Raw genomic sequence first — 12,933 nt, forward strand, 5'->3', positions numbered from 1 at the left:
TTCCATATACCTTACTGGCATAGTCCCAATCAATCACTGTGCGTGGGTCACAAAGACCATGGCTAGAAGGGCCATAATAAGTCATTCATTGCTCCTCAAGCATCATAGAAACATGCAAGCCTCCACTGACAGGCAGGTAACACATGGTCCCTGCCCTTACGGAGCTTATTTACTATCTTGCAGAGAAGACCAACAAAACAATAATTATGAAGAAATTCAAGTGGCTCTGGGAGATGGAGACATAACCCACCTGGAGGTGGGAAAGGGGGTCGCAAGAAAGGCTTCCCAGTGAAACTGACCATTTATGAAGCTTCAAGTGGGAAAGACAAATAAGACTAAGCCAGGAAAAGAGGGAGGAGAAAAGAGATCCAGGTAGAGGAAACATGCGCAGGGTGTTCATATGACTCACACACACAAAGTATGAAAGAGTGGGAAATGTAGCTCAAACAGCAGGCAAGCACCAGAACATGCAGGGCTCTATGTAAGACACTCTGGGAGCAATGGGAAACAGGAAGACAATGTGATCATATCTGCATCTTAAACGATCACTCTCTACAGTACAAATGATAGTGACCAGTGAGCAGACAACTGATGCAGTTCTAGATGAAATGGTAGAAGCATGGAGTCACATGGGGGTGGAGGGATAGGGATGGAGAAAATACTACATCCTCGGAGTTTTCTAATAGTGATTCTTAAATTTACTATAGGAACACTGATTCGAATTCAGAATATCTCTCGTGTCGAAATGCCTCTACTCTCTAGTTGTCTGGCATACAAGGCACTTTCACTTCTATGGGCTTCAGTTCCATCAACTGTATAAAAACCCATTGCCATGGAGTCAATTTCGACTCATACAAACCCTACAGGAAAGAGCAGAACTGCCCCATAGTGTTTCCCAGGCTGTAAATCTTTATGGAAGCAGACTGCCACATCTTTCTCCCGTGGAGCAGCTGGTGAGTTCCAACTGCCAACCTCTTTGTTAGCAGCTGAGGGCTTAACCACTGCACCACCAGGGCTCTTTATCAACTGTATAAAACCAAACCAAATGAAACCCACTGCCACTGGGTCAATTCTGACTCATAGAGACCCTACAGGACAGAGTAGAACTGCCCCACGGGGTTTCCAAGGAGCAACTGATGGATTCAAACTGCCAACCTTTTGATTAGCGGTTGAGTTCTTAACCACTGTGCCACCAAGGCTCCTTATCAACTGTAGCGTAGGATTAAAATCTTCACTTTGTATCTCTTAAAGTCACTATACTATAGGGATCAAAAAATCATGTACCTAAATAATCTTGTTTCTACATATTACATACACACTGATTTTTATTCTCCTGAACTCTGAGCCCCATCTCAATTTCCAGCTGTAATATAAAAGCATGTATCTCTGTATTGAGCCTTCTTTCTTAAAAAAAAAAAAAACCTCTACGTCATAACTGGCATAATAAGCAGTAAAAATGTAGGAGAACTAATAAGAGTTCGGCAAGTCCGCTGAGAAAAAGTAACTGCACACCTAACCAAGAGCAACTGTAACAAAATATTCTTTGAAAGGATACAATAAAAAAAAAAAAGATAAGTTGTCTAGAAATAAATGTGACAAAAGATGTATAAGGACTTACCAAGGAAAGTTAATAAACACCTGTATAAATAAAGGAAAATATTACGCTCAATAACATAACTATGCCAATCCTCCTTAAATGAAATCAATAAAATTTCAATAAAATCCCGAGTGTTTTTCACAGAAATTGACAAGGTCATCCTGAAATGTGAAGTCTAGAAATCTCAAAAACATAATGTTGAACGAAAATAAAAACAGGAAGCTGTAGAAGCATACTCTAATATCATTACGTTAAAAACCGAACCAAAACAAAACCCAAACCCATTGCTGTTGAGTCGATTCTAACTCAAAGCAACCCTACAGGACAGAGCAGGGCTGCCCCATAGAGTTTCCAAGGAGTGCCCAGTAGATTAGAACTGCCAGCCTTCTGGTCTGCAGCTGTAGCTGTTAACCACTATGCCACCACTGTTTCCAATATCATTACATATAACTTGAACATACGCAAAACAGTATTACACACTGTTATGGATTTATACATTTTTTTTTTAACAACAGTATAAGGACATGCATGGGAAACAAACATCAAATTCAGAATACTGGCTACTGAAGGAGCAGCGTCAGAGAGGCAGGGGGTTCCATTTTATGTGTAATCTTATGCTTGTTGTACTATTCCTGAGTCTTTAAACTTTTTTCATATGTCTTAAATATTCTACAAACAAAATAGAATCTTTTATTTGAAAACCTGTACATTATTACATGATCTAATTCAGTATCTCCCAAACACCAATCCAGTAGCTGCATCTGCACCATGTGAAGTACTTGCTAAAAATACAAATTTACCAGACTCTGAGCCCTGGTGGCACAGTGGCTAAGAGTTCAGCTGCTAACCACCAGCCACTCCTTGGAAACTCTATGGGGCAGTTCTATTCTGTCCTATAGGATCACTATGAGTCATCACTGACTCGATGGCAATGGGTTTTTTTGGTCCCACAATCAGAATTTCTGAGAGGTGAGCCATGTGATTCTAACAGCTACCTAAAATCTAGGTAACCCAATAGCTGTTAATAACCATTAATTCATTGACAAAATTGGTCCCAATCTGACAATGGTGTATTTAAATGCTTAAAATGGCCTGATTGAGGGCAAAACCATAAAGTTTTAAAATATATCCTTTAACTTCCAAAAAGGTCATACATGTGAAATCTAGGAATATCTTACAAAGTAACAGTATCCAATGATGCTGTAAGAAAAAATAACTCCCTCCTATCCCCCCCAAGGAATACGTCATAGTAAACCCCACTGGAGAGGATAAAGCATGCTGCCCTCCAGTATAAAGCAACCGATACTGCCCTCTCGATGTACTTTCCTCGGCACGTAGACACCAACACCCCCGCTCCCTTCTTGTCCCCGCTTTCTTCCCTTGTAATAAAACTCATAGCCAAATGCTGTCGAGAGAAATAAACACCCAAGGGGAAACATAAAAAATAAACCTGGAAGGTAAACAATTAAAAGTTATAATGACAATTTTCATAACCTTGCTCCTAGAAGATAACATTAACTCAAATGGACTTCACTGTTAGTCTGTATGAAACATTGAAGGGCTGACAAAATATGTAACTTCCCATGATATTTTAAAATTACAACTAAAAACACGGAAAAGGATTCTTGTAATATTTGAAAAGACCCAAATCTGCTACTGGCACACAAATCCACATGGATATAAAAGGACTCACTCACCAGGGCTTTCAACTCTCTTATAGTGGTACGGGTTGATGCAGACCTCCTTCTGCTTGGACCCAAAAGGAAACTCACAGCATTCGAGTGGCTTCAGTTCATGGTGGCTCTGGAGGTCGGGCCAGCGCCACACGCGGCAGTAGATGACATGGGGCAGTCCCTTCCGGTGGGACACTTGGAGCCTGCCATCCAGAGAGCGGGGAATGGTGACACAGTTACTTGGTTGCCCCGGGCAGCTCAAGGCCTTTTCCAGTTCCTCCATGGCACCTTTCTTTTTCTTCAGTTTTTTCACCAAAGCATCAACAGCTTTCTCTGCCCATTTTTCTTCTTCATCACCCTGTTTCCACCCAAGAAGTCTCTTCACAGCTGGACTTGTGAAGGAAAATAAACTTGTCACGTTCATAATGACGGCACTTGTTATACACGCCTCAGGGATGTGAAACAAAGGGGTCTCCAAATGCAAACAGATAGAAGACTACGCTTCACTTTATTTGCATAAGATACTTTTTAGCTTGTTCTGAGGTCCTGAAAAGTAGAAATTACCATTCCCAGCGTTTCACAAAGCAACCCAAAGTCACCACCTACAAAAGAAAAAAAGAAGAAAACGTTTTAAAAAATCATTTCTATCACACAACTTCCATTTATTAAGCAATTACTAAGTGCCAGGTACTATTTTAAGTGCTTTTATGTATTATGGTATTTTAGTTCATTTAACAATTACTTGTACTAGGTAACACAACTATTGCCCTTTTACAGATGAATAAACTGAGACACAGTTTAAAGAGTGTGTCACCGTTTACATGAGTACTGGGATAGAATAGAAGATACCTTAGTGAAAACAAACTGAAGTTCTCAACGGATATTGCAATGCTGTGTATTTAATTCATTTATAACCTCTAAAAATACATTCCAAAACACACTTCAATCAAGAAAAACTGAAAGCAACAAGAAATGATAAAAATACATTAGTCCTAACATCTTTTGGGCTTTGGGTTTATTCTTCCAGCATTTTCATGCTAAAAGAAAGGGTAGTTATGTTTCTACTATATAAATGTAGCAACATTTTAGGGGCTATTCAGTAAACAAGCCTGAGCCTTTGGGTTAAGGAAGTAAGGTGGGAAATTTACTCCCCCACCCCCGTTTTTTTTTTTTTTAATTTGCTTTTATAGATATGAAAAGAAGACACCTGGACACATACTATCTACCAAATTCTTTAGTTAAGGTGTCTAATTTAAACCTCTTAGCTGTTCTTCACCCGATAAAAACACAAAAGAAAGGTTAACTTTATACAAACTCTGGTTAAGATGGAGTAACATGTGTCAGACCAACCTCCTACCAAGAGTAACTATAAAAGTGGAGTAAAATAACAAATTTAAAAACCCAACTCTTTAAAGACATCACAGAGCTCAACCAAGGTAGCCAGGACTTGACGGGCCAAGATCCTGGATAGAGGGGAAAAGCAATGAACTGAGCATTCTTTACTGCTTTTCCTTTCAAGGTACCTGCCAAGGCTTATGCTACAAGCAGTAATGGGCCTAGCGGCCAAATGAAAAGTGGCAACTAAAAGCCTAAAAAAACTGCGAAGAGTTTTCCGTAGTATCAGTGTTGAGGCAAAAAAAAAAAAAAAAAAAAAAAAAATCGAGGTGTGGGCCTAGTGAACAGAAAGAAATACCCCAGGTTTCTGTGGAGACCCCTGAAGGGGTATGCCTAGTGTAAGAGGAAACCTGAAAAGGACTCATCTTTACCAACAGTGAAAGCCAGCCTAGAATCCTCTCCATCCTTGACTTGATCAAGGTGATGGGTCCCTCCAACAGCCTGCCAGAAGAAAAATAAATCCTCTACAGAGGATGATTGCGTCCTCCTTAAAAAACAAACAAACAAAAAACCCAAACCCGTTGCCATCGAGTCAATTCCAACTCGTAGTGACCCCGCTGGACAGAGCAGAACTGCCCTATAGAGTTTACAAGGCAGTAAATCTTTACAGAAGCAGGCTGCCACATCTTTCTCCTACATAGAGGCTGGTGGGTTTGAACCGCTGACCACTCAAGTTAGCAGCCAAGCACTTAAACCACTGCGCCACCAGGGCCCTCAACAGCTTGCCAGAAAAAAAATCCCCTGTAGAGGAAGACAGCACCATCCTTAGCCTCTACAATTTTGTATTCACAGTGTATAGCAATCAAGGAAAACTTACGAGGTATGCCAGGAGACAGGACCAAATGACCAAAACAAAAGAGAAGAGAAACAGACCTAAGAGGTGATCCACATAGTAATCAAATACAGACTTAAAAATATCAATAACTACTGATTAATATGTTCAAGGAAACAGAAGACAGAAAATTTCACCATAGAACTGGAATCCACAAATGATGAAATTCTACAACTGAAAAATATAGTAACTTGGAGACTTAAATAGATGGATTTCATAGCAGATTAGTTACAGCAGAAGAAAGGATTAGTGAATTGAAAGATAGATCAGTAAAAAATAACCATTCTAAAGCACGGAGAGAAAAAAGATTGAAAATAAAGAAAAAGAAAATTGAAGCATCATAAAATTTGATAAAAGGCACTAGCATCATATAATTTGAGTCCCAGAGGAAAAGGATTGTGGTACAAGCCATAGGATTTTCCAAAACTGACAACAGACATTTAGTCACAGATTCATGAAGCCCTACAAATGCCAAGAAGGATATATATAAAGAAACAAACAAAAAATTCTGATATATCACAGTAAAATTGCTGAAAACTTAAAATCTTTAATGCAGTCAGAAAAGGCAAAACATTACCATCCAATAAGCACAATAAAGCTAACAGTCGATTTGTCAACAGAAACAATGGATACAAGAAGACAATTAAACGACATCTTTAACTTTTTCATCACCATTGGCATAAACTGTATGGCAGCCACTTTTTATGACTCTGGACCTCAGAGGTAAGGCCTTATGCTGGTTCTAATGCATTTAGTGTCAAGGTGGCCCCTTTTGAAATGCATGAAGCTCAGCAGATCAGAATTTGAGCCTTATTGTTGTGTAGGTTGAGCATTCTATAAGGTGATGCTTCCTGGATGTTAGCTTTGTAAACTTTTGCCTTTTTCTTTTCATTTATGTGAGACAAAGCTTGTGTGCATAATTATAGCTTTCCTGTGTGATAGTTAGGGAGCCCTGATGGATTTGTTTTCATTTTTCTCTGTCATGTTTAGAAACCAGAGGTTCCCCATGTAACCTAATGGAAAGGCGCCCACAATAAATTCCTTATCTAGCTCTAATTGGTAATATTGAGCGCCAGAATCCCATTCGCCTCATTGACAGCTTGTACTACCAGATCGTATTTCTCAAAATCCGTATTACTAATCAAAAATGTAAACACACTTAACTAGTAAGCATGCATTCAAATATCGAATACACGTGTCATCAAAATATATATACATATATGAGAAAAAAATGTAGTAACAAAAAGGTTAACATGCCAAATGGAAATAGCTGGCAACTTAGAATTCTATTTCTGCTTAGATTAAAAAAAAAAAATTGCTCAAATATGATTGGGAAACGAAGATGCTTTCCAACAAACAAAATCTGAGAGAACTGTTTGCCAGAAGATTGTCAATAAAAGAAATACTAACAAAATTATTCAGGCATAAAGAAAAAGATCCCAGAAAGCAGCACAGAACTGCAGGGAAGTATGAAGAGCACTGTAAAGGTAAACATGTGGGTAAGGTTAAATAAACACTGGCTTTACAAAACAATAATTGAGCTGTCTTATGGTATTCAAAATATATGTAGTATTGAAATGCATGACAACAGCAGAAAAAGCAGAAATGAAGTTAGTGTTCTAAGGTCCTTGCATTACCCAGGCTGTGGTGAAAGCATTAATTTATTACTGATTATAATCAGTTATCATATTTTTACACAAATAAAGTGCATGTTATATGTTTCTTGCCAACTGTACACCTCCCCGCCCCCCCCACCCCCGTCCCCCAGTGTTACTTTCACAAGCAGGCTACGCCAGTTTCCACTTTATATGTGTGGGCGCCTTATTTACACGGTCCCATTATTTGGAAAACATACAGCAGTAATGTGTGTCATAAGTAACCATTGAAAGAATAATTTTTAAAAATACGTAACAATAGAAGTTTTAAAATGAAATTAATTTTTAAATGTAAATAATCCAAAGAGTGCAAAGGAGAAAACAGGAGCAAGTAATAGATGGGACAAATAGAAAATAAATAGTAAGATTTAAATCTAATCCTAAAAGTATCAGCAATTAATTAAATGTAAACAGACTAAACATGGCAATTAAAAATGGGGGTGGGGAACACTACCTAACCATATGGTGCTTAGAAGAGACATACATTACACATCTAAGGACCCAGAAGGGTTGAAAGGAAAAAGATGGAAATGATATGCAAATGCTAATAGCTCTAAGAATCATCACTAGGGATAAAAAAAGGAGCATCTCATAATGTTAAAAGAGTTGATCTGCCATGAATATTATCACAATCTCAAATTTTTATGCAACTAATAACAGTCTCAAAATAAAACACAAAAAGCAAAAGCTGACAGAATTAAAACGACAAATTGACAAACCCACAATCCTGGTAAGAGATTAACACAGAGATAAAACAAGCAAACAGAAATCAATAGATCTAGAAGATTAACATCATGTTTAACAAAGTTGATCCAATTCATCTACATAGATCATGGAACCCACAACTGCAGAATACACAGTATTTTCAAATATAGATGGAATACGTACCCAAACTGACTATATAATGGAACATAAAGCAAATCTCAACATACATCAAAGGAATAAAATCATAAAGAGTACATCCTTTGATCATAGTATAACTAAGAAGTCAATGACGAAAGTATTGTTACTGAAAACAACCACACTTCTAAATGACTCATGGGTCAAAGAAATCACAGTAAAAATTAATAAGTATTTTTAACTGAATATGACACATGAAAACTTGTGAGATGTGGCTCAAGCCATGCTCAGAGAGAAATTTATAGTCTTAAATACATATATTGGAGTCCCTCAGCTGCTAATCAAAAGGTTGAAAGTTCAAGTCCACCTAGAGGTGCCCTGAGAAAAAGGTCCAGTGATCTACTTCCAAAAATCACCCATTGAAAAACCTATGCACAGTTACAAAAAGAACAAAAAAGCCAACTTCTTCATAATCCTCTAGCCACAGTTATACTCCGACACACACACGGCTGCCACGAGTCAGAATGCACTCAACAGCAACTGGTTTCTTAATTACAAACGTTAAAAAGAAAAAAGGGGAAAACTAATGTTCTATTTTTCTACTTCAATAAAAAGTAAATTAAGCCCAAGGAAAGGAGAAGAAAATGAAGAGTAAAAACAAAGTAAAACAAACAAACCCAAACGTATGATAGAGAAAACCTCTAAAATCCAAAGCTGATTCTGTGAAAACACTAATAAACTCCTGGCAAAACTGATCAATAAAAAAAGAAGTCATAAATTACCAGTAACAAGAATAAAAGGGGGGTATCATTAGTTATTAGTGATCCTCAGAAATTAAAACGACAATGATTATGAACAGCTGTCACGGCAAGCCGTGCTTGTTTAAGCTACACCGTAATGGTCTACACGTCTGTCTTCTCACTACAGGAAGATGGGTGAGGGATCTATCGTAGCATCTTCCTGTCTGGGGGCACAGCATAATACCCGGTACACAGCAGACTCTCAGTCACGTCTGAAGAACGACAGAGCTCACTGAAGAACTCAGAAGGCCAGCTGTGGAGTTTCAACTTTATTCAGTAGGCTATATTGTTTTGCTCATGCAGAACCTGTGCACAGATCAAGAGGGAGTCACTGGAACAGAAAAAGGGGATGCTGCATGGTTTAAAATCAGGAAAGATGTGCATGAGGGTTGCATCCTTTTGTCATATTTACTCAATCTGTAAAATGAGCAAATAATCCGAGAAGCTGGACTATATGAAGAAGGATGTGGCATCAGGATCAGAGGAAGGCTCATCTACAACCTGCAATATGCAGATGACACAACCTTTCTTGCTGTAAGTGAAGAGAACACAAAGCACTTACTGATGATGATCAAAGACTACAGCTTTCAGTAAGGATTACACCTCAATATCAAGAAAGCAAAAACCCTCACAACTGGACCAATAAGCAACATGATAAATGGAGAAATGACTGAAGTTGTCAAGGATTTCATTTTACTTGTATCCACAATCAACACCCATGGAAGTAGCAGTCAAGAAATCCAACAATGTATTGCATTGGGCAAATGTGCTACAAAAGACCTTTTTGAAGTGTTAAAAAGCAAAGACGTCACTTTGAAGACTAAGGGACACCTGACCCCAAGCCATGGTATCTTCAATCGCCTCATCCACATCCAAAAGCTGGACAATGAATAAAGGAGACAGAAGAACTGATGCCTTTGAATTATGGTGTTCGTAAAGATTATTTTATATACCATGGACTGCAGGAAAAATGAACAAATCTGTCTTGGAAGAAGTACAGCCAGAATGCTCCTTAGAAGCAAGGATGGCAAGACTTTATCTCCCGTACTTTGGACATGTTATCAGGAGGGAGTCGATCCTTGGAGAAGGACATCATACTTAGTAGAGGGTCATCGAAAAAGAGGAAGACCCTCAACGAGATGGACTGACACAGTGGCTGCAACAATGGGCTCAAACAAAGCAACGATTGTGAGGATGGCACAGAAGTGGGCAGTGTTTCGTTCTGTTTTTCCCTGGGTCACTGTGATGAGAACCAAATTGACAGCACCTAACCACAACAATATGTGGGAAGTTCTTTTTTTTAAATAAAGAGTTTTATCCAAATTTACCAGTCCTTCTGGGGTTCTTACATACATTTAACAGAAAAGGGGGAAAAAATATATCATTACCAAAGTTTACATTTGGTCCGAGTGTACCTATCGATACGATCATTTACTTTTGGTAAAGGTTTTTGCAAAAAAAGAACATGAAAGACAACATCTTTGGGGACCTCTAGTCACAATTTATTGAGGAAATATATTTCTCCTTATACTACATGTCCTTTTCTTCTGCCCTGAAATGGCTTCCATATACTTTGAACGATGATTTTCTAACGGAGGGGATAAGTGTATATGTCACATCACTTGAGCTGTTTCAAGCTCTATCACTGCTGGAAGCGTGCTACATTAGGCAAGCGTGTTAGGATGGACAAAAGGGATTACGAACCACCATTTCAAAGCTCTGTCTTAACTATTACAACTGACATTCTTCCGGCAAAGCTGTGCTGAGTACTGCTAAGCACCTGGCACTGTGCTAGACACAGTGGATACGTGGGGATAGAGTCTGCATCCCTGGGGGGCTCTTAGTCTAACAGAAGAACTAATAACTAACTTCAATAAAGCAAACTCATCTTCCTGCACACTAACTCTGAAGGACTGTGTTGAGAAGTCTAACTGGGCCATCTCCACGGCCTCAGCCAGAAGAAATGCTGTGGCTGTACCCACGCTGACCATGGGCAGAGGAATATACGGAGACCCAGGTATTGCGCATTGCTCACAATTAACTAACTATAATACAGTGTGGCAAAAGCTATACAACAAGTGTAAGCAATAATATATATATAAGGGCAGAAAAGAAAAGAATGATTAATTCCAGGAATTTCAGGTACTTTTCCCAAAGCCTTAAAGAATGAGCAGAATTTTGCAAAACAATAGAGCCAGCAGTCTGAGTGCTCATTGCACTGTTCTAAGTTGGAATCCACTGGATGGCAACTAGTTCCTCATTTCACAGATAAGGAAAATGAAGTAAGAAAGGTTAAATAACCTTTCCAAGATTACATACCTAGCTGTAAGTGGCAAAGCCTGGATTTGAATCCAGGTCGTCTGGCTCTAGACCCTGTACTTTTTAGCCACTTTTCTAAGTTGCTAGTTCTAATACACACACAATAGAAATGCTAGGACTCAATCTGGTTGGAGACAATGTTTTTGTTAGTTGCTGTCAAGTCAGTTCCAACTCATGGCGACCCCATGTGTGCAGAGTAGAACTGCCCCCTGGGGTTTTCAAGGCTGTGACCTTTTAGAAGCAGGTCATCAGGCCTGTCTCCCGAGGTGCCTCTGGGTGCGTTCAAACTGCCAATACAAAGCAGGCTGATAAGAAGGGCAGGGTAAGACTGTGAAGGGCCTATGATACATCTTAGTCTATGGACAAATGGAATTTGTCAACAAATCTGTTTCAGAAAGGCAGCTAAGCTAATGCTCTCAATACGAAACAGGAAGACCTTCCCATTGATGATGTTGCCATCCAGTCGATCCTATAGGACAGAGTAGAACCTCCCCCTACAGGGAGCAAACACAACTGCTGCCTTCACACACTGCAGGGGCCACGTGGTGGTGCAAGATGCCTCACGCCATTCAGAAAACTCAAACGACAAGATCACGAACCTTGTACCCTGTACATGGACAAAACAAACTGCAGGCGGGTGACTGAATTTTGCCTAGCTAATGTTTTTTAAAATACAAGTCAAACAAGTAACCTATCTCATATCAGGAACTCAAATGAGTCCATGACACTGTGACCTTGGCAAGACAGCTCATTTTTTTTCTGCCCCTTTTTTTGTACTTCCTGCCTTAGTTTATGTCGAAAGTTAAGTGGCCTTATCAGTTTAAAGTGCAAAATAAAAACATGAGTCAGCAAACAGAGATTTCCTTCCCTCTTCTCCAAATACAAACATTTCACTGACAAAAAAAAAAAAGGGCTTTCATCTAGTAAAGAACTGCTCCCTCCCCACAGCAGCTTAAAATATATTGAGAGTTTTGTTCCAATGACTTCACGCTTAGAAATTTACTCTAAGGAAATGTTCTTAACTAGTAAGGGAGAAAAGTTTCTGTACAAAGATTTTCATCAGAGCACTATTTATAACAGAAAAAAAAAAGGAAACACCTAACCATAGGAAAATACTAAGTAAGCTCTAGTACATCATCCAGTGAATTACTACGTACCCCTTAAAAACCATATTCATAAGGACTATGTAATAAACGGTGCATATAACATGAACACGTGTGTAAAGGAAATATATCAAAATATTAAATGGTGGCTGGGCTGGGAAGATTGGTAATGTATCTCCTACTTTCCTGAAGTTCTCAAACATTCTTTAACGAGAAATTTCTAATTTTCAATTTTTTTTAAGTCTCTATACGCAATACTGGTGGAGCACTGGTTAAAGCAATCAACTGCTAAACCAAAGGTCAGCGGTTGGAAACCACCAGTGGCTCCAAGGGAGAAAGATGCAGCAGACAGTCTGCTTCTGCAGAGACTGCCCTTGGAAACCCTATGGGGTCGCTATGAGCGGGAATGGACTCGACGGCAGCGGGTTTTTTTGGATCCTTCAGTGGTAGGGAAACCCTGGTGGCATAGTGGTTAAGAGCTATGGCTGCTAACCGGCCGGCAGTTCAAATCCAACCAGGCGTTCCTTGGAAACCCTATGAGGCAGTTCTACTCTGTCCTTAGGGTCGCTATGACTCAGAATTGACTCGACAGCAACGGGTGTTGTTTTTCGGTGGTAGAATCCTTGCTGCCTCCCATATGTGAGGCCCTGGTTCAGTTTCTGGCCAATGCACCTCACGTGTAGCCTCCATCCGTCTGCCCGTGGAGGCTTGCGTCTTGG

General features: G+C 39.3%; 1 protein-coding gene across 3 annotated transcripts in view; it reads right to left on the bottom strand.

Annotated features, from left to right (window-relative positions):
* Nucleotides 1-12,933, bottom strand: part of SMAD1 (SMAD family member 1) — a 90,207-nt gene that overhangs the window by 47,976 nt on the left and 29,298 nt on the right. For all 3 annotated transcript variants that reach the window (XM_049905438.1, XM_049905436.1, XM_049905437.1), the window contains exon 2: nucleotides 3,295-3,872. In XM_049905438.1, the coding sequence (XP_049761395.1) occupies nucleotides 3,295-3,694 (400 nt within the window). In that variant the 5' untranslated portion in view covers nucleotides 3,695-3,872. The remainder of the gene's footprint in view (nucleotides 1-3,294; nucleotides 3,873-12,933) is intronic.

The sequence above is a fragment of the Elephas maximus genome, chromosome 13, assembly GCF_024166365.1.
Source record: "Elephas maximus indicus isolate mEleMax1 chromosome 13, mEleMax1 primary haplotype, whole genome shotgun sequence".
NCBI classification, from domain to species: Eukaryota; Metazoa; Chordata; class Mammalia; order Proboscidea; family Elephantidae; genus Elephas; species Elephas maximus.